Source organism: Oncorhynchus mykiss, chromosome 2 (assembly GCF_013265735.2).
Source record: "Oncorhynchus mykiss isolate Arlee chromosome 2, USDA_OmykA_1.1, whole genome shotgun sequence".
Taxonomy (NCBI): domain Eukaryota; kingdom Metazoa; phylum Chordata; class Actinopteri; order Salmoniformes; family Salmonidae; genus Oncorhynchus; species Oncorhynchus mykiss.
Genome location: NC_048566.1, coordinates 87202321 through 87224074, shown reverse-complemented (window position 1 = coordinate 87224074; position 21754 = coordinate 87202321). Strand labels below are relative to the sequence as shown.

The following is a 21754-nucleotide window of genomic DNA, read 5'->3' as shown; positions in this document are numbered from 1 at the left end:
GGCTGGAGTTGAGTCAGTGTGTTGGCAGCAGCCACTCAATGTTAGTGGTGGCTGTTTAACAGTCTGATGGCCTTGAGATAGAAGCTGTTTTTCAGTCTCTCGGTCCCAGCTTTGATGCACCTGTACTGACCTTGCCTTCTGGATGATAGCGGGGTGAACAGGCAGTGGCTCGGGTGGTTGATGTCCTTGATGATCTTTATGGCCTTCCTGTGACATCGGGTGGTGTAGGTGTCCTGGAGGGCAGGTAGTTTGCCCCCGGTGATGCGTTGTGCAGACCTCACTACCCTCTGGAGAGCCTTACGGTTGAGGGCGGAGCAGTTGCCGTACCAGGCGGTGATACGCGTTTAACTAGGTGTGTGTGGGGACGCACACGTTTAACTAGGCGTGTGTGTGTGTGGGGACGCACGCGTTTAACGGCGTGTGTGTGTGGAGACGCACGCGTTTAACTAGGCGTGTGTGTGGGGTGACGCACACGTTTAACTAGGCGTGTGTGTGTGTGTGGGGACGCACGCGTTTAACTAGACGTGTGTGTGTGTGTGTGTGTGGGGACGCACGCGTTTAACTAGACGTGTGTGTGTGTGTGTGTGTGTGTGTGTGGGGACGCACGCGTTTAACTAGACGTGTGCGTGTGTGTGGGGACGCACGTGTTTAACTAGACGTGTGTGTGTGTGGGGACGCACACGTTTAACTAGACGTGTGTGTGTGTGTGTGTGTGTGTGTGTGTGTGTGTGTGTGTGGGGACGCACACGTTTAACTAGATGTGTGTGTGTGTGTGTGGGGACGCACGCGTTTAACTAGACGTGTGTGTGTGTGGGGACGCACGCGTTTAACTAGGCGTGTGTGTGTGGGGACGCACGCGTTTAACTAGGCGTGTGTGTGGGGACGCACGCGTTTAACTAGGCGTGTGTGTGTGGGGACGCACGCGTTTAACTAGGCGTGTGTGTGTGGGGACGCACGCGTTTAACTAGGCGTGTGTGTGGGGACGCACGCGTTTAACTAGGCGTGTGTGTGTGGGGACGCACGCGTTTAACTAGGCGTGTGTGTGTGGGGATGCACGCCTTTAACTAGGCGTGTGTGTGTGGGGACGCACGCGTTTAACTAGGCGTGTGTGTGTGGGGACGCACGTGTTTAACTAGGCGTGTGTCAAATCAAATTTTATTTGTCACATACACATGGTTAGCAGATGTTAATGCGAGTGTAGCGAAATGCTTGTGCTTCTAGTTCCGACAATGCAGTAATAACCAACCAGTAATCTAACTAACAATTCCAAAACTACTGTCTTGTACACAGTGTAAGGGGATAAAGAATATGTACATAAGGATATATGAATGAGTGATGGTACAGAGCAGCATAGGCAAAATACAGTAGATGGTATCGAGTACAGTATATACATATGAGATGAGTATGTAAACAAAGTGGCATAGTTAAAGTGGCTAGTGATACATGTATTACATAAGGATACAGTTGATGATATAGAGTACAGTATATACGTATGCATATGAGATGAATAATGTAGTGTAAGTAACATTATATAAGGTAGCATTGTTTAAAGTGGCTAGTGATATATTTACAACATTTCCCATCAATTCCCATTTATTAAAGTGGCTGGAGTTGAGTCAGTGTGTTGGCAGCAGCCACTCAATGTTAGTGGTGGCTGTTTAACAGTCTGATGGCCTTGAGATAGAAGCTGTTTTTCAGTCTCTCGGTCCCAGCTTTGATGCACCTGTACTGACCTTGCCTTCTGGATGATAGCGGGGTGAACAGGCAGTGGCTCGGGTGGTTGATGTCCTTGATGATCTTTATGGCCTTCCTGTGACATCGGGTGGTGTAGGTGTCCTGGAGGGCAGGTAGTTTGCCCCCGGTGATGCGTTGTGCAGACCTCACTACCCTCTGGAGAGCCTTACGGTTGAGGGCGGAGCAGTTGCCGTACCAGGCGGTGATACGCGTTTAACTAGGTGTGTGTGGGGACGCACACGTTTAACTAGGCGTGTGTGTGTGTGGGGACGCACGCGTTTAACGGCGTGTGTGTGTGGGGACGCACGCGTTTAACTAGGCGTGTGTGTGGGGTGACGCACACGTTTAACTAGACGTGTGTGTGTGTGTGTGGGGACGCACGCGTTTAACTAGACGTGTGTGTGTGTGTGTGTGTGTGTGGGGACGCACGCGTTTAACTAGACGTGTGTGTGTGTGTGGGGACGCACGTGTTTAACTAGACGTGTGTGTGTGGGGACGCACACGTTTAACTAGACGTGTGTGTGTGTGTGTGTGTGTGTGTGGGGACGCACACGTTTAACTAGATGTGTGTGTGTGTGTGGGGACGCACGCGTTTAACTAGACGTGTGTGTGTGTGGGGACGCACGCGTTTAACTAGACGTGTGTGTGTGTGTGGGGACGCACGCGTTTAACTAGACGTGTGTGTGTGTGGGGACGCACGCGTTTAACTAGACGTGTGTGTGTGTGTGGGGACGCACGCGTTTAACTAGACGTGTGTGTGTGTGGGGACGCACGCGTTTAACTAGACGTGTGTGTGTGTGGGGACGCACGCGTTTAACTAGACGTGTGTGTGTGTGTGTGTGTGGGGACGCACGCGTTTAACTAGACGTGTGTGTGTGTGTGGGGGCGCACGCATTTAACTAGACGTGTGTGTGTGTGTGTGGGGACGCACGCGTTTAACTAGACGTGTGTGTGTGTGTGTGTGTGGGGACGCACGCGTTTAACTAGGTGTGTGTGTGTGTGGGGACGCACGCGTTTAACTAGGTGTGTGTGTGTGTGGGGACGCACGCGTTTAACTAGACGTGTGTGTGTGTGTGTGTGGGGACGCACGCGTTTAACTAGACGTGTGTGTGTGTGTGTGGGGACGCACGCGTTTAACTAGACGTGTGTGTGTGTGTGTGGGGACGCACGCGTTTAACTAGACGTGTGTGTGTGGGGACGCACGCGTTTAACTAGACGTGTGTGTGTGTGTGTGGGGACGCACGCGTTTAACTAGACGTGTGTGTGTGTGGTGACGCACGCGTTTAACTAGACGTGTGTGTGTGTATGGGGACGCACGCGTTTAACTAGACGTGTGTGTGTGTGTGGGGACGCACGCGTTTAACTAGACGTGTGTGTGTTACGCACGCGTTTAACTAGACGTGTGTGTGTGTGTGTGTGTGTGTGTGTGTGGGGACGCACGCGTTTAACTAGACGTGTGTGTGTGTGTGTGTGGGGACGCACGCGTTTAACTAGGCGTGTGTGTGTGTGTGTGTGTGTGGGGACGCACGCGTTTAACTAGACGTGTGTGGGGACGCACGCGTTTAACTAGACGTGTGTGGGGACGCACGCGTTTAACTAGACGTGTGTGTGTGTGTGTGTGTGTGTGGGGACGCACGCGTTTAACTAGACGTGTGTGTGTGTGTGTGGGGACGCACGCGTTTAACTAGACGTGTGTGTGTGTGTGTGGGGACGCACGCGTTTAACTAGACGTGTGTGTGTGTGTGTGTGGGGACGCACGTGTTTAACTAGACGTGTGTGTGTGGGGACGCACGCGTTTAACTAGACGTGTGTGTGTGTGTGTGTGTGTGTGTGTGTGTGTGTGGGGACGCACGTGTTTAACTAGACGTGTGTGTGTGTGTGGGGACGCACGTGTTTAACTAGACGTGTGTGTGTGTGGGGACGCACGTGTTTAACTAGACGTGTGTGTGTGTGTACGCACGCGTTTAACTAGACGTGTGTGTGTGTTACGCACGCGTTTAACTAGACGTGTGTGTGTGTGTGTGTTACGCACGCGTTTAACTAGACGTGTGTGTGTGTGTGGGGACGCACGCGTTTAACTAGACGTGTGTGGGGACGCACGCGTTTAACTAGACGTGTGTGGGGACGCACGCGTTTAACTAGACGTGTGTGTGGGGACGCACGCGTTTAACTAGACGTGTGTGTGTGTGTACGCACGCGTTTAACTAGACGTGTGTGTGTGTTACGCACGCGTTTAACTAGACGTGTGTGTGTGTTACGCACGCGTTTAACTAGACGTGTGTGGGGACGCACGCGTTTAACTAGACGTGTGTGGGGACGCACGCGTTTAACTAGACGTGTGTGTGTACGCACGCGTTTAACTAGACGTGTGTGTGTGTGTGTGTGTGTTACGCACGCGTTTAACTAGACGTGTGTGGGGACGCACGCGTTTAACTAGACGTGTGTGTGGGGACGCACGCGTTTAACTAGACGTGTGTGGGGACGCACGCGTTTAACTAGACGTGTGTGGGGACGCACGCGTTTAACTAGACGTGTGTGGGGACGCACGCGTTTAACTAGACGTGTGTGGGGACGCACGCGTTTAACTAGACGTGTGTGGGGACGCACGCGTTTAACTAGACGTGTGTGGGGACGCACGCGTTTAACTAGACGTGTGTGGGGACGCACGCGTTTAACTAGACGTGTGTGTGGGGACGCACGTGTTTAACTAGACGTGTGTGTGTGTGTGGGGACGCACGCGTTTAACTAGGTGTGTGTGTGTGGGGACGCACGCGTTTAACTAGACGTGTGTGTGGGGACGCACGCGTTTAACTAGATGTGTGTGGGGACGCACGCGTTTAACTAAACGTGTGTGTGTGTGGGAACGCATGCGTTTAACTAGATGTTTGTGTGTTGACGCATGCCCCCCCCCCCCCTCTGGCAACAGCCAGTGAAAGTGCAGCGCGCCAAATTCAAAAGAGCCCTTATGAGCCCCTCCATTAGAGTAGAATCCTCAAAACAGGTTCTCAATACTGTTGAAATCTAGTGGAAGCCTTGGGAAGTGAAACACAACTAATATCACCCTGTATCTTCAATGGGGGCTGAGTTGAAAAACTACAAACCTCAGATTTCCCACTTCCTGGTTGGATTTTTCTCAGGTTTTTGCCTGCCATTTGAGTTCTGTTATACTCACAGACATTATTCAAACAGTTTTAGGAACTTCAGAGTTTTCTATCCAATACTAATAATAATATGCATATATTAGCATCTGGGACTGAGTAGGAGGCAGTTCACTCTGGGCATGCTATTCATCCAAAACTGAAAATGCTGCCCCCTATCCCAAAAAAGTTAACTAGACGTGTGTGGACGCACGCGTTTAACTAGACGTGTGTGTGTGTGTGTGTGTGTGTGTGTGAACGCACGTGTTCAACTAGGTGTGTGTGATTGCCAGGGAGGGCTGTGTGTGTAACAATGAGTATTCTCTCTGTACAGGAAGCAGTGTCCTCTGAGAGGGTGATTGGTGTTGTTATTATTACAACAGTACACATTGTATCAGGACGAGGTCTATTGACAGACACAGGCCTCCCTGGCTTAATTTCCATATGAGATGTTTTATTCTGAAGGCTCGTTTTCATTTCATATCCTCCCTTTGTGAAGACCGACTCCTCATCCCTCCTGCTCTGAATGTGACCTCCGTATGTTGTCTTAACTGTAATTATAGCACTGCTGCCTTGACTGATTAGTTGTCAGCAAGCTCTTGAATTGCATCTTAATTCCTACAATGAAAATACGTTTTGCTAAAATAATGACGATTGCCTGTGTTAGCGTTGATCTGTAAGAATAATGTGGTAGATGTGTCACTCCTGTAATTGCTTGCTCCCTGAGGTGAGACCTGTTCCTTTTGATGTTTCAGCAGCTGGTTAAAATAAACTGCCTTTTACTTTAGTGTTTTCAATCTTGCTTATGTGTTCAGAAATGTTGAACAAAAGTCTAGGGCAACAGTAAAGTATTTGGGGCCTGTGTTCACCTCCTCAGTCTGATCTCCACACAATCAAGAGAGATTAGCTACAGTAGGTTGGGCCCTGATGTTCTGCTGACCAAATGACCTGACCAGGATAATCTTAAACCCCAGTTATAGTCTACAACCATCTCTACGGCTACAACTAGGGCCTGGTAAAGGTAGAGTTCGGAGCAATAACACTGATTTCCCATCAACCCTCCCTTTTTCTTGTCCTGCAGGATCACCTTGAAACAGAGAAGCTGCTGGGCAGAGACAACGTGAACCAGGAGGCTCTTCTCTCTTACGCCCGGGAGGCGGCCGACTTTGGCACCAACTACCAGTTGCCCTCTCTAGACTACGCCATCAACCACTGCAGCCAGCCCGACGTGGCCATGTTCGACTTCACCTGCATGTACGCCTCGGAGAACGCAGCTCTGGTCAGGGAGAAGTACGGACACCAGCTACTTGTGTCCCTGGTGGGGGACAGTCTACTGGAGGTGAGGGGGGGGGGGGGCTGACTTCATACTAGATGTTGTACTGTTATGGGTAAAATGTATACACACAACTAGGTTGCATTAATTTGGATGCACTGTAGAAAAATGTAGCAGAAAACAGACTCATTTCTTATTGGACAACATCAGGTTTTTCCTCTGTTTGGTGCCTAATAAATATGACGCAGGTATATTTGTTCATTTAATTTCTCGCTCTAGTGCCAGTCGATATTTAAAGCTTTGCCTAAATGCCCCAAGTCACAAGAGCCAACAGTAGATGTGTTGTATGTGCAATTAAATCCTGTTTCAACTTGTTTGAAGAAACAAATGTGGGAATGGTTTTCTGGGGATTGTTTTCCTTTGAGAAGGTTCCAGTAGATCAGATGAGCATGCTTTTCCCCACACATTCCCAATTGGCAGATTCTGAACATTTCTAGTTTGCTTATTGTCGCTCAACTACTGGTGTGTCTCCTGAATGCATTGACCCTGTACATGTTCTCTTTCTCTAGCCCTTCTGGCCCATGGGGACTGGCTGTGCTCGAGGCTTCCTGGCTGCCTTTGACACGGTGTGGATGGTGAGGGGCTGGGTGCAGGGCAAGACCCCCCTGGAGATCCTGGCAGAAAGGTACTACAGTAGGCTGAGGGATGTGACTGAAGTAATATGGAAGTCCACACACAGACCTAATGGGATGAGCTTCAACTGCTTCATCCATAATGATGAGAAACTGGTTTCAGGAACTGAAAAGATTGCTGTCAGGTGTCTACATTGAAATTAGGATTAGATCCATGTTACAGGTTAGTGAATGTTTGGTTGTCCTATTAGTGGACCTTAAGGGGATTGTTTTAATTGTATTATTAAACAGAATGGTGGTGTTTACTGTACCCCAGTGTAACAGGTCATCTGTTTGGCTTTTAACAGAAAATGAATGATCATCTTCTGTTACGTTTGTAGGGAGAGTCTCTACAGGCTATTACCCCAAACAACGACAGAGAACATCTCAAAGAACTTTGAGCAGTACACCATTGACCCGGTAACACGGTACCCAAACCTCAACTCCAGCTGTGTCAAGCCACATCAGGTCTGTCTGAGATGGAGAGTACCTCACACTTTAAACAGGTTGTTTTATTTAGAACAGTTGACATTAACATGCTTGACATGTATTGCCATTTTCATGTTAAAGAAACTCATCACGCGAGCTCTTTCTCTCTCAGGTGTGTCACCTGTTCATAGACGGGCAGCAGAACTCCTATCCTCTGGAATGCTGTGGACCTACACATAGATCTGTCAGTCTCTCCAGACGGGGTGAGTCTTGCGGAAACAGACTGACCACTGTCATCTCTGACTAACTCATGTCTGATGCATCATCCTCTAATCATATCACAGGCTCAGACACAGCCAGGATATAGAAATACAATTACGTCTGCAGTTCCACCCATCGTGGATCATTGACTTGAATGGGAACGTCCATTCTACAGGTAGCCTAGTGGTTAAGAGCGTTGGGCTAGTAACCGAAAGGTCGCTGTTCAGTCTGCTAGGGGATTCGAACCAATCTGTTGATGTTTCCTTGAGCAAGGCACTAAATGCTAATTGTTCTGGATAGGAGTGTATGCTAAATGACTCAAATGTAATTGTATTTACATGGCGCAGGAGCTGACCGTGAGGATCGGTCATTAGGACTTAATGGCTCCTCGTGACGGTCTATTGGTACTCTATCTCGTTGTCCAATAAACTTGTCTCAGCTGACAGTTAAGCCATTGTTTCTTTTATTATCACAGTTACAGGCTGGTACATTAAATAGGGTCAAACATGCCCAACAAAAGTGTGTGCTGGCCTACATTCCCCTTCCCTCATACTCCCTTAACTTTGAGGTTATTACACCACTGTGATGTCTATGAACTGTAGCCTGGTGTGTTTATCTTTCTCTGTGGGTTTTGTTATTTGGTGAGGATGTATTGTGATTGGTTGACCCCTCTTCTTCCAGAGTCGGACATCCGGCCAAGCCGCCTCCTCACCTGGTGTCAGAAGCAGACTCTGGGTTATAGAGGCGTGGACGTCACCAACCTCACCTCCTCCTGGAAGAGTGGCCTGGCGCTCTGTGCTCTTATACACCTCATCCGACCTGACCTCATGTGAGAGAAGACACATGTATATACACTGCTCAAAAAAATAAAGGGAACCCTAAAATAACACATCCTAGATCTGAATGAATGAAATATTATTTTAAATACTTTTTTCTTTACATAGTTGAATGTGCTGACAACAAAATCACACAAAAAATGATCAATGGAAATCAAATTGATCAACCCATGGAGGTCTGGATTTGGAGTCACACTCAAAATTAAAGTGGAACATCACACTACAGGCTGATCCTACTTTGATGTAATGTCCTTAAAACAAGTCAAAATGAGGCTCAGTAGTGTGTGTGGCCTCCATGTGCCTGTATGACCTCCCTACAACGCCTGGGCATGCTCCTGATGAGGTGGCGGATGGTCTCCTGAGGGATCTCCTCCCAGACCTGGACTAAAGCATCCGCCAACTCCTGGACAGTCTGTGGTGGATGGAGCGAGACATGATGTCCCAGATGTGCTCAATTGGATTCAGGTCTGGGGAACAGGCGGGCCAGTCCATAGCATCAATGCCTTCCTCTTGCAGGAACTGCTGACACACTCCAGCCACATGAGGTCTAGCATTGTCTTGCATTAGGAGGAACCCAGGGCCAACCGCACCAGCATATGGTCTCACAAGGGGTCTGGGGATCTCATCTCGGTACCTAATGGCAGTCAGGCTACCTCTGGCGAGCACATGGAGGGCTGTGCGGCCCCCCAAAGAAATGCCACCCCACACCATGACTGACCCACCGCCAAACCGGTCATGCTGGAGGATGTTGCAGGCAGCAGAATGTTCTCCACGGCGTCTCCAGACTCTGTCACATGTGCTCAGTGTGAACCTGCTTTCATCTGTGAAGAGCACAGTGCGCTAGTGGCGAATTTGCCAATCTTGGTGTTCTCTGGCAAATGCCAAACGTCCTGCACGGTGTTGGGCTGTAAGCACAACCCCCACCTGTGGACGGCGGGCCCTCATCCCACCCTCATGGAGTCTGTTTCGGACCGTTTGAGCAGACACATGCACATTTGTGGCCTGCTGGAGGTAATTTTTCAGGGCTCTGGCAGTGCTCCTCCTGCTCCTCCTTGCACAAAGGCGGAGGTAGCGGTCCTGCTGCTGGGTTGTTGCCCTCCTACAGCCTCCTCCACGTCTCCTGATGTACTGGCCTGTCTCCTGGTAGCGCCTTCATGCTCTGGACACTACGCTGACAGACACAGCAAATCTTCTTGCCACAGCTCGCATTGATGTGCCATCCTGGATGAGCTGCACTACCTGTGTGGGTTGTAGACTCCGTCTCATGCTACCACTAGAGTGAAAGCACCGCCAGCATTCGAAAGTGACCAAAACATCAGCCAGGAAGCATAGGAAGTGGTCTGTGGTCACCACCTGCAGAACCACTCCTTCATTGGGGGTGTCTTGCTAATTGCCTATAATTTCCACCTGTTGTCTATTCCATTTGCACAACAGCATGTGAAATGTATTGTCAATCAGTGTTGCTTCCTAAGTGGACAGTTTGATTTCACAGAAGTGTGATTGACTTAGAGTTACATTGTTTAAGTGTTCCCTTTTATTTTTTTGAGCAGTGTACATTGTATACACACACACACAGTCGTGGTCTTATCGCCATCATCAAAGCACACACTGATTATCATCTTGTCTGTGACCATGCACTTACTTTGGTTCTGTCACATGTTATGCTGTTGAAAATGTCAACAGAGACATTGATTATACTGTTGACAAAAGTTCTGTTAAACTAAACGTGTGGGACTCAAGTTACAAACTGTCCTATATGTCCTGAACTTTGTAGGAAACAGCTAGATTTGTCTATGTAGAGAAATGGCCTAAACCACACAAAGGAAAGAGCATTTGGTTATCATATTGCACTCCAAATGTTTATAAAGCATTCAAACTTACAGTATTAGATACTGACGGCACTTATGAGGAGATCCATGCCTTGAAATGGTTTACCTAAATGACAAATGGGGTTTATCCCCAACGCTGTGTCAAATGGGTCTTATCCCCTACGCTGTGTCAAATGGGTCTCATCCCCTACGCTGTGTCAAATGGGTCTCATCCCTTACGCTGTGTCAAATGGGTCTCATCCCTTACGCTGTGACAAATGGGTCTCATCCCTTACGCTGTGTCAAAATGGTCTCATCCCTTACACTGTGTCAAATGGGTCTCATCCCTTACGCTGTGTCAAATGGGTCTCATCACTTACGCTGTGTCAAATGGGTCTTATCCCTTACGCTGTGTCAAATGGGTCTCATCCCTTACGCTGTGTCAAATGGGTCTCATCCCTTACGCTGTGTCGATGCAGTCAGAGGGCTGGGGGTACAGTTGTGATGACCTCATCCCTCTGGCTCTAGCTCCCAATTGGGTAATCCCACCCACCTTCCTTTCTGTGTCACCGGTGTATGTGATTGGACAGTTTGTTCTGAATTAAACCCTTTTATTGAAAGGAAACATGTTCATAACATTACTAGGGCTGTTGCGAAGGGCCTTAGATCTCACCTTTTCAGTTCCCCTTTCATCGCTCTGTTGTGGAAAACAGAACGATTATAAAATGCATCATTAAACCAACATTCTCACTTCATTGGGGAAACAACTTTATTGAGATCTTTAAGGATGTAAACCTGATGCCTCATTTCTTTCACTCTCTCCAACCTAGTGACTTTGACTCCCTGAATGAGGAGGACTCAGCCAAGAACAACCAGCTGGCCTTTGACATAGCAGAGCGTGAATTTGGTATCCAGCCTGTGACCACGGGGAAGGAGATGGCTCTGGACCAGGACCCAGACAAGCTGATGATGGTGCTGTACATCTCTAAGGTTTACGAGATGTTCCGCAACTCACCTGCATCCATCACTGGTAGGCTGCTGTTCTGAGTCGTTCTCTCACCCCTCATCTGATGCCACAGTACAATACACTTCCAGAAGTAGCTACTGCACACACGGCCCCTGCTCAAGAGTCTACTTCCTGAAGCGTCAGAAATGTAAACTCCATGCACAACAGTTACATAACGGTACCCGATATTCCCACGTTACCTACCATACTACATATGGAAAATAATGTTGCTATAATGCCTACTATGCTCCATGAATTACTCCATAACTGTGGAGTTTTACTACTTCTAAGGTATGCTATATTTCAGTTACATGCAGTATTCTGAAGGTTAGATTGAGGTAAGCTTCAATACATAATGAGGATGGTGTGTGACTGAACGGTTATGACTTTGCGTCTGTCATGGTAGGATAGGATTGATTGCATGTTACACATACCGTTGAAGTTGGAAGTTTACATACACCTTAGCCTTAAATACATTTCAACTCAGTTTTTCACAATTCCTGACATTTAATCCTAGTAAAAATTCCCCGTCTTAGGTCAGTTAGGATCACCACTTCATTTTAAGAATTTGAAATGTCAGAATAATAGTAGAGAATGATTTCGGCTTTTTATTTCTTTCATCACATTCCCAGTGGGTCAGAAGTTTACATACACTCAATTAGTATTTGGTAGCATTGCCTTTAAATTGTTTTACTTGGGTCAAACTTTTTGGGTAGCCTTCCACAAGCTTCCCACAATAAGTTGGGTGAATTTTGTCCCATTCCTCCTGACAGAGCTGGTGTAATTGAGTCAGGTTTGTAGGCCTCCTTGCTCGCACACGCTTTTCCAGTTCTGCCCACAAATTTTCTATAGGATTGAGGTCAGGGCTTTGATGGCCACTCCAATACCTTGACTTTGTTGTCCTTAAGCCATTTTGCCACAACTTTGGAAGTATGCTTGGGGTCATTGTCCATTTGGAAGACCCAATTGCGACCAAGATTTAACTGCCTGACTGATGTCTTGATGTTGCATCAATATATCCACGTAATTTTCCTCCCTCATGATGCTATCTATTTTGTGACGTGCACCAGTCCCTCCTGCACCAAAGCACCCCCACAACATGATGCTGCCACCCCCTTGCTTCACGGTTGGGTTGGTGTTCTTTGGCTTGCAAGCCTCCCCATTTTTCCTCCAAACATAACAATGGTCATTAAGGCCAAACAGAACTATTTTTGTTTCATCAGACCAGAGGACATTTCTCCAAAAAGTACAATCTTTGACGCCATGTGCTGTTGCAAACCATAGTCTGTCTTCTTATGGCGGTTTTGGAGCAGTGGCTTCTTCCTTGCTGAGCTGCCTTTCAGGTTATGTAGATATAGGACTCGTTTTTACTGTGGATATAGATACTTTTGTACCTGTTTCCTCCAGCATCTTGACCAAGGTACGTTCATCTCTAGGAGACAGAACGCGTCTCCTTCCTGTTTATACTTGTGTACTATTATTTGTACAGATAAACGTGGTACCTTCAGGCGTTTTGGAAATTGCTCCCAAGGATGAACCAGACCTGTGGAGGTCCACAATTTACTTTCTGAGGACTTGGCTGATTTCATTTGATTTTCCCATGATGTCAAGCAATGAGGCACTGAGTTTGAACGTAGGCCTTGAAATACTTCCACAGGTACACCTTGAAATACTTCCACAGGTACACCTCCAATTGACTCAAATGATGTCAATTAGTTTATCAGCAGCTTCTAAACCTTTATTTTAAAGGCACAGTCAATTTAGTGTATGTTAACTTCTGACCCACTGGAATTGTGATACAGTGAAATAATCTGTCTGTAAACAATTGTTGGAAAAATTACTTGTCATGCACAAAGTAGGTGTCCTAACCGACTTGCCAAAACTATCGTTTGTTCACAAGAAAAGTGTGGAATGGTTAAAAAAACAAGGTTTGATGACTCCAACCTCAGTGTATGAAAACTTAGGATTTCAACTGTACATGTAGGCCCCAGTTCAGGTCACCTCACGCTCATGGTAATAATAATGCCTCAGATATATGGCTGCCTTTATAGAATACAGAAGGCGTTATGGCATGTCATTCAAAAAAATACTAATGATTTAGCCAGATAATTGATTAATGGGGGGGAACTAATTGGTAATGGCCTCACAATAGTCTGACACTTGATTAATCATCTTGAACCAGTTTCCAACTGGGGATACTGTAGTCTTGTTTGTGCTTTTATTTTCACATTTCTCTATCTGGTTACCCTCTTGATTTGGCTTGACCTGGTTTGGATGGTTTAATACGGTATGTGTATTATAGTATATCACGTATCAAAATGCTCATTACAACACGCTGCTATGATTTGTTACAGGTACAAGAGAAACGGATGAAAACAATGAGGACTATTCGTCCGAGTCTGCAAACTCAGTTTACAACTTAATGAACCAAACACAGCCAAGAAAGAGGATCCCAAAGGTAACATGAGCTCGCTCGCTCCATCTCCCTCTCGCTCGCTCCATCTCCCTCTCGCTCGCTCCATCTCCCTCTCGCTCGCTCCATCTCCCTCTCGCTCGCTCCATCTCCCTCTCGCTCGCTCCATCTCCCTCTCGCTCGCTCCATCTCCCTCTCGCTCGCTCCATCTCCCTCTCGCTCGCTCCATCTCCCTCTCGCTCGCTCCATCTCCCTCTCGCTCGCTCCATCTCCCTCTCGCTCGCTCCATCTCCCTCTCGCTCGCTCCATCTCCCTCTCGCTCGCTCCCTCTCGCTCGCTCCATCTCCCTCTCGCTCGCTCCATCTCCCGCTCGCTCCATCTCCCTCTCGCTCGCTCCATCTCCCTCTCGCTCGCTCCATCTCCCTCTCGCTCGCTCCATCTCCCTCTCGCTCGCTCCATCTCCCTCTCGCTCGCTCCATCTCCCTCTCGCTCGCTCCATCTCCCTCTCGCTCGCTCCATCTCCCTCTCGCTCGCTCCATCTCCCTCTCGCTCGCTCCATCTCCCTCTCGCTCGCTCCATCTCCCTCTCGCTCGCTCCATCTCCCTCTCGCTCGCTCCATCTCCCTCTCGCTCGCTCCATCTCCCTCTCGCTCGCTCCATCTCCCTCTCGCTCGCTCCATCTCCCTCTCGCTCGCTCCATCTCCCTCTCGCTCGCTCCATCTCCCTCTCTCTCGCTCCATCTCCCTCTCGCTCGCTCCATCTCCCTCTCTCTCGCTCCATCTCCCTCTCGCTCGCTCCATCTCCCTCTCGCTCGCTCCATCTCCCTCTCGCTCGCTCGCTCCATCTCCCTCTCGCTCGCTCGCTCCATCTCCCTCTCGCTCGCTCGCTCCATCTCCCTCTCGCTCGCTCGCTCCATCTCCCTCTCGCTCGCTCGCTCCATCTCCCTCTCGCTCGCTCGCTCCATCTCCCTCTCGCTCGCTCGCTCCATCTCCCTCTCGCTCGCTCGCTCCATCTCCCTCTCGCTCGCTCGCTCCATCTCCCTCTCGCTCGCTCGCTCCATCTCCCTCTCGCTCGCTCGCTCCATCTCCCTCTCGCTCGCTCGCTCCATCTCCCTCTCGCTCGCTCGCTCCATCTCCCTCTCGCTCGCTCGCTCCATCTCCCTCTCGCTCGCTCGCTCCATCTCCCTCTCGCTCGCTCGCTCCATCTCCCTCTCGCTCGCTCGCTCCATCTCCCTCTCGCTCGCTCGCTCCATCTCCCTCTCGCTCGCTCGCTCCATCTCCCTCTCGCTCGCTCGCTCCATCTCCCTCTCGCTCGCTCGCTCCATCTCCCTCTCGCTCCCTCCCTCCCTCCCTCTCGCTCTCGCTCGCTCTCTCTCCCTCCCTCTCGCTCGCTCTCTCTCCCTCCCGCTCGCTCTCCCTCCCTCCCTCGCTCGCTCGCTCGCTCTCCCTCCCGCTCGCTCGCTCTCCCTCCCTCCCGCTCGCTCGCTCTCCCTCCCTCCCGCTCGCTCGCTCGCTCGCTCTCCCTCCCTCCATCTCCCTCTCGCTCGCTCCATCTCCCTCCCTCTCCCTCCCTCTCGCTCGCTCGCTCCATCTCCCTCTCGCTCGCTCGCTCCATCTCCCTCTCGCTCGCTCGCTCCATCTCCCTCTCGCTCGCTCGCTCGCTCCATCTCCCTCTCGCTCGCTCGCTCGCTCCATCTCCCTCTCGCTCGCTCGCTCCATCTCCCTCTCGCTCGCTCGCTCCATCTCCCTCTCGCTCCCTCCCTCCCTCCCTCCCTCCCGCTCGCTCTCCCTCCCTCCCTCCCTCTCGCTCGCTCTCCTTCCATCCCTCTCTCGCTCGCTCTCCCTCCCGCTCGCTCGCTCTCCCTCCCTCCCGCTCGCTCGCTCGCTCTCCCTCCCGCTCGCTCGCTCTCCCTCCCTCCCGCTCGCTCGCTCTCCCTCCCTCCCGCTCGCTCGCTCGCTCGCTCTCCCTCCCTCCCGCTCGCTCGCTCTCCCTCCCTCCCGCTCGCTCGCTCTCCCTCCCGCTCGCTCGCTCTCCCTCCCTCCCGCTCGCTCGCTCTCCCTCCCTCCCGCTCGCTCGCTCTCCCTCCCTCCCGCTCGCTCGCTCGCTCGCTCTCCCTCCCGCTCGCTCGCTCTCCCTCCCGCTCGCTCGCTCTCCCTCCCTCCCTCTCGCTCTCCCTCCCTCCCTCTCGCTCGCTCGCTCTCCCTCCCTCCCGCTCGCTCGCTCTCCCTCCCTCCCTCCCTCTCGCTCGCTCTCCTTCCATCCCTCTCTCGCTCGCTCTCCCTCCCGCTCGCTCGCTCTCCCTCCCTCCCGCTCGCTCGCTCGCTCGCTCTCCCTCCCTCCCGCTCGCTCGCTCTCCCTCCCTCCCGCTCGCTCGCTCTCCCTCCCTCCCGCTCGCTCGCTCTCCCTCCCTCCCGCTCGCTCGCTCTCCCTCCCTCCCGCTCGCTCGCTCGCTCTCCCTCCCTCCCGCTCGCTCGCTCTCCCTCCCTCCCGCTCGCTCGCTCTCCCTCCCTCCCGCTCGCTCGCTCTCCCTCCCTCCCGCTCGCTCGCTCTCCCTCCCTCCCGCTCGCTCGCTCTCCCTCCCTCCCGCTCGCTCGCTCTCCCTCCCTCCCTCTCGCTCGCTCTCCCTCCCTCTCGCTCGCTCTCCCTCCCTCCCGCTCGCTCGCTCTCCCTCCCGCTCGCTCGCTCTCCCTCCCGCTCGCTCGCTCTCCCTCCCTCTCGCTCGCTCTCCCTCCCTCCCTCTCGCTCTCCCTCCCTCTCGCTCTCCCTCCCTCCCTCTCGCTCGCTCGCTCTCCCTCCCTCCCTCCCTCCCGCTCGCTCTCCCTACCTCCCTCCCTCCCTCTCGCTCGCTCTCCCTCTCGCTCGCTCGCTCTCCCTCCCTCCCTCCCTCCCTCTCGTTCGCTCTCGCTCGCTCGCTCTCCCTCCCTCCCTCTCGCTCGCTCTCCCTCCCTCCCGCTCGCTCGCTCTCCCTCCCTCCCTCCCGCTCGCTCTCCCTCCCTCCCTCCCGCTCTCCCTCCCTCCCTCCCGCTCGCCCTCCCTCCCTCCCGCTCGCTTGCTCTCCCTCCCTCCCTCCCTCCTGCTCGCTCTCCCTCCCTCCCTCCCTCCCTCCCGCTCTCCCTCCCTCCCTCCCTCTCGCTCGCTCGCTCTCCCTCCCTCCCTCCCTCTCGCTCGCTCTCCCTCGCTCGCTCTCCCTCCCTCCCTCTCGCTCGCTCGCTCTCCCTCCCTCCCTCTCGCTCGCTCGCTCGCTCTCCCTCCCTCTCGCTCTCCCTCCCTCTCGCTCGCTCTCCCTCCCGCTCGCTCGCTCTCCCTCCCGCTCGCTCGCTCTCCCTCCCTCTCGCTCGCTCTCCCTCCCTCTCGCTCGCTCTCCCTCCCGCTCGCTCGCTCTCCCTCCCGCTCGCTCGCTCTCCCTCCCGCTCGCTCGCTCGCTCTCCCTCCCTCTCGCTCGCTCTCCCTCTCGCTCGCTCTCCCTCCCGCTCGCTCGCTCTCCCTCCCTCTCGCTCGCTCTCCCTCCCGCTCGCTCGCTCTCCCTCCCGCTCGCTCGCTCTCCCTCCCGCTCGCTCGCTCTCCCTCCCGCTCGCTCGCTCTCCCTCCCGCTCGCTCGCTCTCCCTCCCTCGCTCGCTCGCTCTCCCTCCCTCGCTCGCTCGCTCTCCTTCCCTCCCTCTCGCTCGCTCTCCCTCCCTCCCGCTCGCTCGCTCTCCCTCCCTCCCGCTCGCTCGCTCTCCCTCCCTCCCGCTCGCTCGCTCTCCCTCCCGCTCGCTCGCTCTCCCTCCCCGCTCGCTCGCTCGCTCTCCCTCCCGCTCGCTCTCCCTCCCGCTCGCTCGCTCTCCCTCCCGCTCGCTCGCTCTCCCTCCCGCTCGCTCGCTCTCCCTCCCGCTCGCTCGCTCTCCCTCCCGCTCGCTCGCTCTCCCTCCCGCTCGCTCGCTCTCCCTCCCGCTCGCTCGCTCTCCCTCCCTCCCGCTCGCTCGCTCTCCCTCCCTCCCGCTCGCTCGCTCTCCCTCCCTCCCGCTCGCTCGCTCTCCCTCCCTCCCTCTCGCTCGCTCTCCCTCCCTCCCGCTCGCTCGCTCGCTCTCCCTCCCTCCCTCTCGCTCGCTCGCCCTCCCTCCCGCTCGCCCTCCCTCCCTCCCTCCCTCTCGCTCGCTCTCCCTCCCTCCCTCTCGCTCGCTCTCCCTCCCTCCCGCTCGCTCGCTCTCCCTCCCTCCCTCTCGCTCGCTCTCCCTCCCTCCCTCTCGCTCGCTCTCCCTCCCTCCCGCTCGCTCGCTCTCCCTCCCTCCCGCTCGCTCGCTCTCCCTCCCTCCCTCTCGCTCGCTCTCCCTCCCTCCCGCTCGCTCGCTCTCCCTCCCTCCCGCTCGCTCGCTCTCCCTCCCTCCCGCTCGCTCGCTCTCCCTCCCTCCCGCTCGCTCGCTCTCCCTCCCTCCCGCTCGCTCGCTCTCCCTCCCTCCCGCTCGCTCGCTCTCCCTCCCTCCCGCTCGCTCGCTCGCTCTCCCTCCCTCCCTCTCGCTCGCTCTCCCTCCCTCCCGCTCGCTCGCTCTCCCTCCCGCTCGCTCGCTCTCCCTCCCGCTCGCTCGCTCTCCCTCCCGCTCGCTCGCTCTCCCTCCCTCTCGCTCGCTCTCCCTCCCTCCCTCTCGCTCTCCCTCCCTCCCTCTCGCTCTCCCTCCCTCCCTCTCGCTCGCTCGCTCTCCCTCCCTCCCTCCCTCCCGCTCGCTCTCCCTACCTCCCTCCCTCTCGCTCGCTCTCCCTCCCTCTCGCTCGCTCGCTCTCCCTCCCTCCCTCCCTCCCGCTCGCTCTCCCTCCCTCCCTCCCGCTCTCCCTCCCTCCCTCCCTCTCGCTCGCTCGCTCTCCCTCCCTCCCTCTCGCTCGCTCTCCCTCCCTCGCTCGCTCTCCCTCCCTCCCTCTCGCTCGCTCGCTCTCCCTCCCTCCCTCCCTCTCGCTCGCTCGCTCGCTCGCTCTCCCTCCCTCTCGCTCGCTCTCCCTCCCGCTCGCTCGCTCTCCCTCCCTCTCGCTCGCTCTCCCTCCCTCTCGCTCGCTCTCCCTCCCTCTCTCTCGCTCTCCCTCCTGCTCGCTCGCTCTCCCTCCCTCTCGCTCGCTCTCCCTCCCGCTCGCTCGCTCTCCCTCCCTCTCGCTCGCTCTCCCTCTCGCTCGCTCTCCCTCCCGCTCGCTCGCTCTCCCTCCCTCTCGCTCGCTCTCCCTCCCGCTCGCTCGCTCTCCCTCCCGCTCGCTCGCTCTCCCTCCCGCTCGCTCGCTCTCCCTCCCGCTCGCTCGCTCTCCCTCCCGCTCGCTCGCTCTCCCTCCCGCTCGCTCTCCCTCCCGCTCGCTCGCTCTCCCTCCCGCTCGCTCGCTCTCCCTCCCGCTCGCTCGCTCTCCCTCCCGCTCGCTCGCTCTCCCTCCCGCTCGCTCGCTCTCCCTCCCGCTCGCTCGCTCGCTCGCTCTCCCTCCCTCCCGCTCGCTCGCTCTCCCTCCCTCCCGCTCGCTCGCTCTCCCTCCCTCCCTCTCGCTCTCCCTCCCTCCCTCCCTCTCCCTCCCTCTCGCTCGCTCGCTCTCCCTCCCTCCCTCTCGCTCGCTCTCCCTCCCTCCCTCTCGCTCGCTCTCCCTCCCTCCCGCTCGCTCGCTCTCCCTCCCTCTCGCTCGCTCTCCCTCCCTCTCTCGCTCTCCCTCCCTCCCTCCCTCGCTCCCTCGCTCCCTCGCTCTCTCTCTCGCTCTCTCTCGCTCTCTCTCGCTCTCTCTCGCTCTCTCTCGCTCTCTCTCGCTCTCTCTCGCTCCCTCTCGCTCCCTCTCGCTCTCTCTCGCTCTCTCTCGCTCTCTCTCGCTCTCTCTCGCTCTCTCTCGCTCTCTCTCGCTCTCCCTCCCTCCCTCCCTCCCTCCCTCCCTCCCTCTCGCTCTCCCTCTCCCCCTCCCTCCCTCCCTCCCTCTCCCTCTCGCTCTCCCTCCCTCTCGCTCTCCCTCCCTCCCTCCCTCCCTCCCTCTCGCTCTCCCTCCCTCTCGCTCTCCCTCCCTCTCGCTCTCCCTCCCTCTCGCTCTCCCTCCCTCTCGCTCTCCCTCCCTCTCGCTCTCCCTCCCTCTCGCTCTCCCTCCCTCTCGCTCTCCCTCCCTCTCGCTCTCCCTCCCTCTCGCTCTCCCTCCCTCTCGCTCTCCCTCCCTCTCGCTCTCCCTCCCTCTCGCTCTCCCTCCCGCTCGCTCTCCCTCCCTCCCGCTCGCTCTCCCTCCCTCCCGCTCGCTCGCTCTCCCTCCCTCCCGCTCGCTCGCTCTCCCTCCCTCCCGCTCGCTCGCTCTCCCTCCCTCCCGCTCGCTCGCTCTCCCTCCCTCCCTCCCTCTCGCTCGCTCTCCCTCCCTCCCTCTCGCTCGCTCTCCCTCCCTCCCGCTCGCTCGCTCTCCCTCCCGCTCGCTCGCTCTCCCGCTCGCTCGCTCTCCCGCTCGCTCGCTCTCCCTCCTGCTCGCTCGCTCTCCCTCCCTCCCTCTCGCTCGCTCTCCCTCCCTCCCGCTCGCTCGCTCTCCCTCCCGCTCGCTCGCTCTCCCGCTCGCTCGCTCTCCCGCTCGCTCGCTCTCCCTCCTGCTCGCTCGCTCTCCTGCTCGCTCGCTCTCCCTCCCTCTCGCTCTCCCTCCCTCTCGCTCTCCCTCCCTCTCGCTCTCCCTCCCGCTCGCTCTCTCTCCCTCCCTCTCGCTCTCTCCCTCCCTCTCGCTCGCTCTCCCTCCCTCCCTCCCTCCCTCTCGCTCTCCCTCCCTCCCTCCCTCTCGCTCTCCCTCCCTCTCGCTCTCCCTCCCTCTCGCTCTCCCTCCCTCTCGCTCTCCCTCCCTCTCGCTCGCTCTCCCTCCCTCCCTCTCGCTCTCCCTCCCTCCCTCTCGCTCTCCCTCCCTCCCTCCTTCTCGCTCTCCCTCCCTCCCTCTCGCTCTCCCTCCCTCCCTCCCTCTCGCTCTCCCTCCCTCCCTCCCTCTCGCTCGCCCTCCCTCCCTTCCTCCCTCTTGCTCGCCCTCCCTCCCTCTTGCTCGCTCGCTCTTTCTTTCCCTCTTGCGCGCTCTGCGCTCTCTCCCCCATGTGCAGGCTTTAAAAGGAAAGCATTGCAACAACAAAGGCGTCTATGTAAATCAGATTTTACCTACATCAAGTGTTTGTCAACGTAAGTGCATGTTAACTTTGCAGATGAAAGCAATTCCTCTGTGCCCATAGGAGAGTAGATAAGGTATGTGAACGAGATAATCCAGATCTCACAAGGCATACTTTATTATGGATAACCCTCAGACGCCATAACCTTTGATTGTGAAGTGAATGAGGGTGAAATAAGCCAGTGTATTTTGTACTGCCTTTTCCTCGCAGGATGACAAGAGGCTGGAGGAAGATGACCCAATGAGCAAAAGACGAAGAAAGGGCAACTACTTAGAGGAGGTGTGTTTAGTAGCAACAAGTATATCTCTATCACGAGTATGGCTTTAGATGGCACAATTTTAGTGTTGTTAAAGGGACTGCTCATTCATTTGGCCCTTTTATCTCCATGGCTGGTTATGTCTCCAGTTGTCCTGTCAGAGTGCCCCCCCTGCAGGTGAGGGCGGAGAGCAGAGTAAGGTGCGCTCCATGGCCACCCAGCTGCTGGCCAAGATTGAGGAGAATGCGGCGCCTGGCGGTGCCCTGCGCAATAAGGTGAGCAACTGTACTCTGACCAGAAGGGTCAACGGTATCGTCCCTGTACGCTGTGCTGTGTAGAGACGGTGACAAATATCCCAGTAATGCAGGTAACTTGCATGGTTGCTTACTGACTATACTCAATGTGCTCAGTGCTTATGGTTACTGTAAGACTCTTCAGTTCTAGACTCTCTATGTTGGCCCAACATACTACCGTTAAGACTGAATGTTCATGTTGTCCTTATGTTTCTTCTGATGGCTGTCTGGTTTTATAATCTTTACCACTGTACGAGTGCTTGCCTGCAGTCTTCAAATGTTTATGAAATTATATGTTTTATTTTGGAGGAGGTTGTGCATTTTAAAACATGATACAGAAGAGAATACAGTGTGATTTTCCTGTGAAACCCCTGGAAAGGACTGAGTGGCTGTTAGCAGGGCATCTGTTCAAATATTCTAACTAAATGCCTTGAAACATCTGATTATGGCGTTGAATGCCATGGAACACATGCAGTGCAATGGATGACTGCAGTGCAATGGATGACTGCAGTGCAATGGATGACTGCAGTGCAATGGATGACTG

General features: G+C 54.7%; 1 protein-coding gene across 7 annotated transcripts in view; it reads left to right on the top strand.

Moving 5' to 3' along the window:
- mical2b (microtubule associated monooxygenase, calponin and LIM domain containing 2b) overlaps positions 1 to 21754 on the top strand; it is an 89494-nt gene that overhangs the window by 35529 nt on the left and 32211 nt on the right. For all 7 annotated transcript variants that reach the window (XM_036958150.1, XM_036958151.1, XM_021575471.2 and 4 more), the window contains exons 8-16: positions 5953 to 6210; positions 6714 to 6829; positions 7157 to 7283; positions 7417 to 7507; positions 8187 to 8334; positions 10980 to 11179; positions 13510 to 13613; positions 20872 to 20940; positions 21067 to 21192. In XM_036958150.1, the coding sequence (XP_036814045.1) occupies positions 5953 to 6210; positions 6714 to 6829; positions 7157 to 7283; positions 7417 to 7507; positions 8187 to 8334; positions 10980 to 11179; positions 13510 to 13613; positions 20872 to 20940; positions 21067 to 21192 (1239 nt within the window). The remainder of the gene's footprint in view (positions 1 to 5952; positions 6211 to 6713; positions 6830 to 7156; positions 7284 to 7416; positions 7508 to 8186; positions 8335 to 10979; positions 11180 to 13509; positions 13614 to 20871; positions 20941 to 21066; positions 21193 to 21754) is intronic.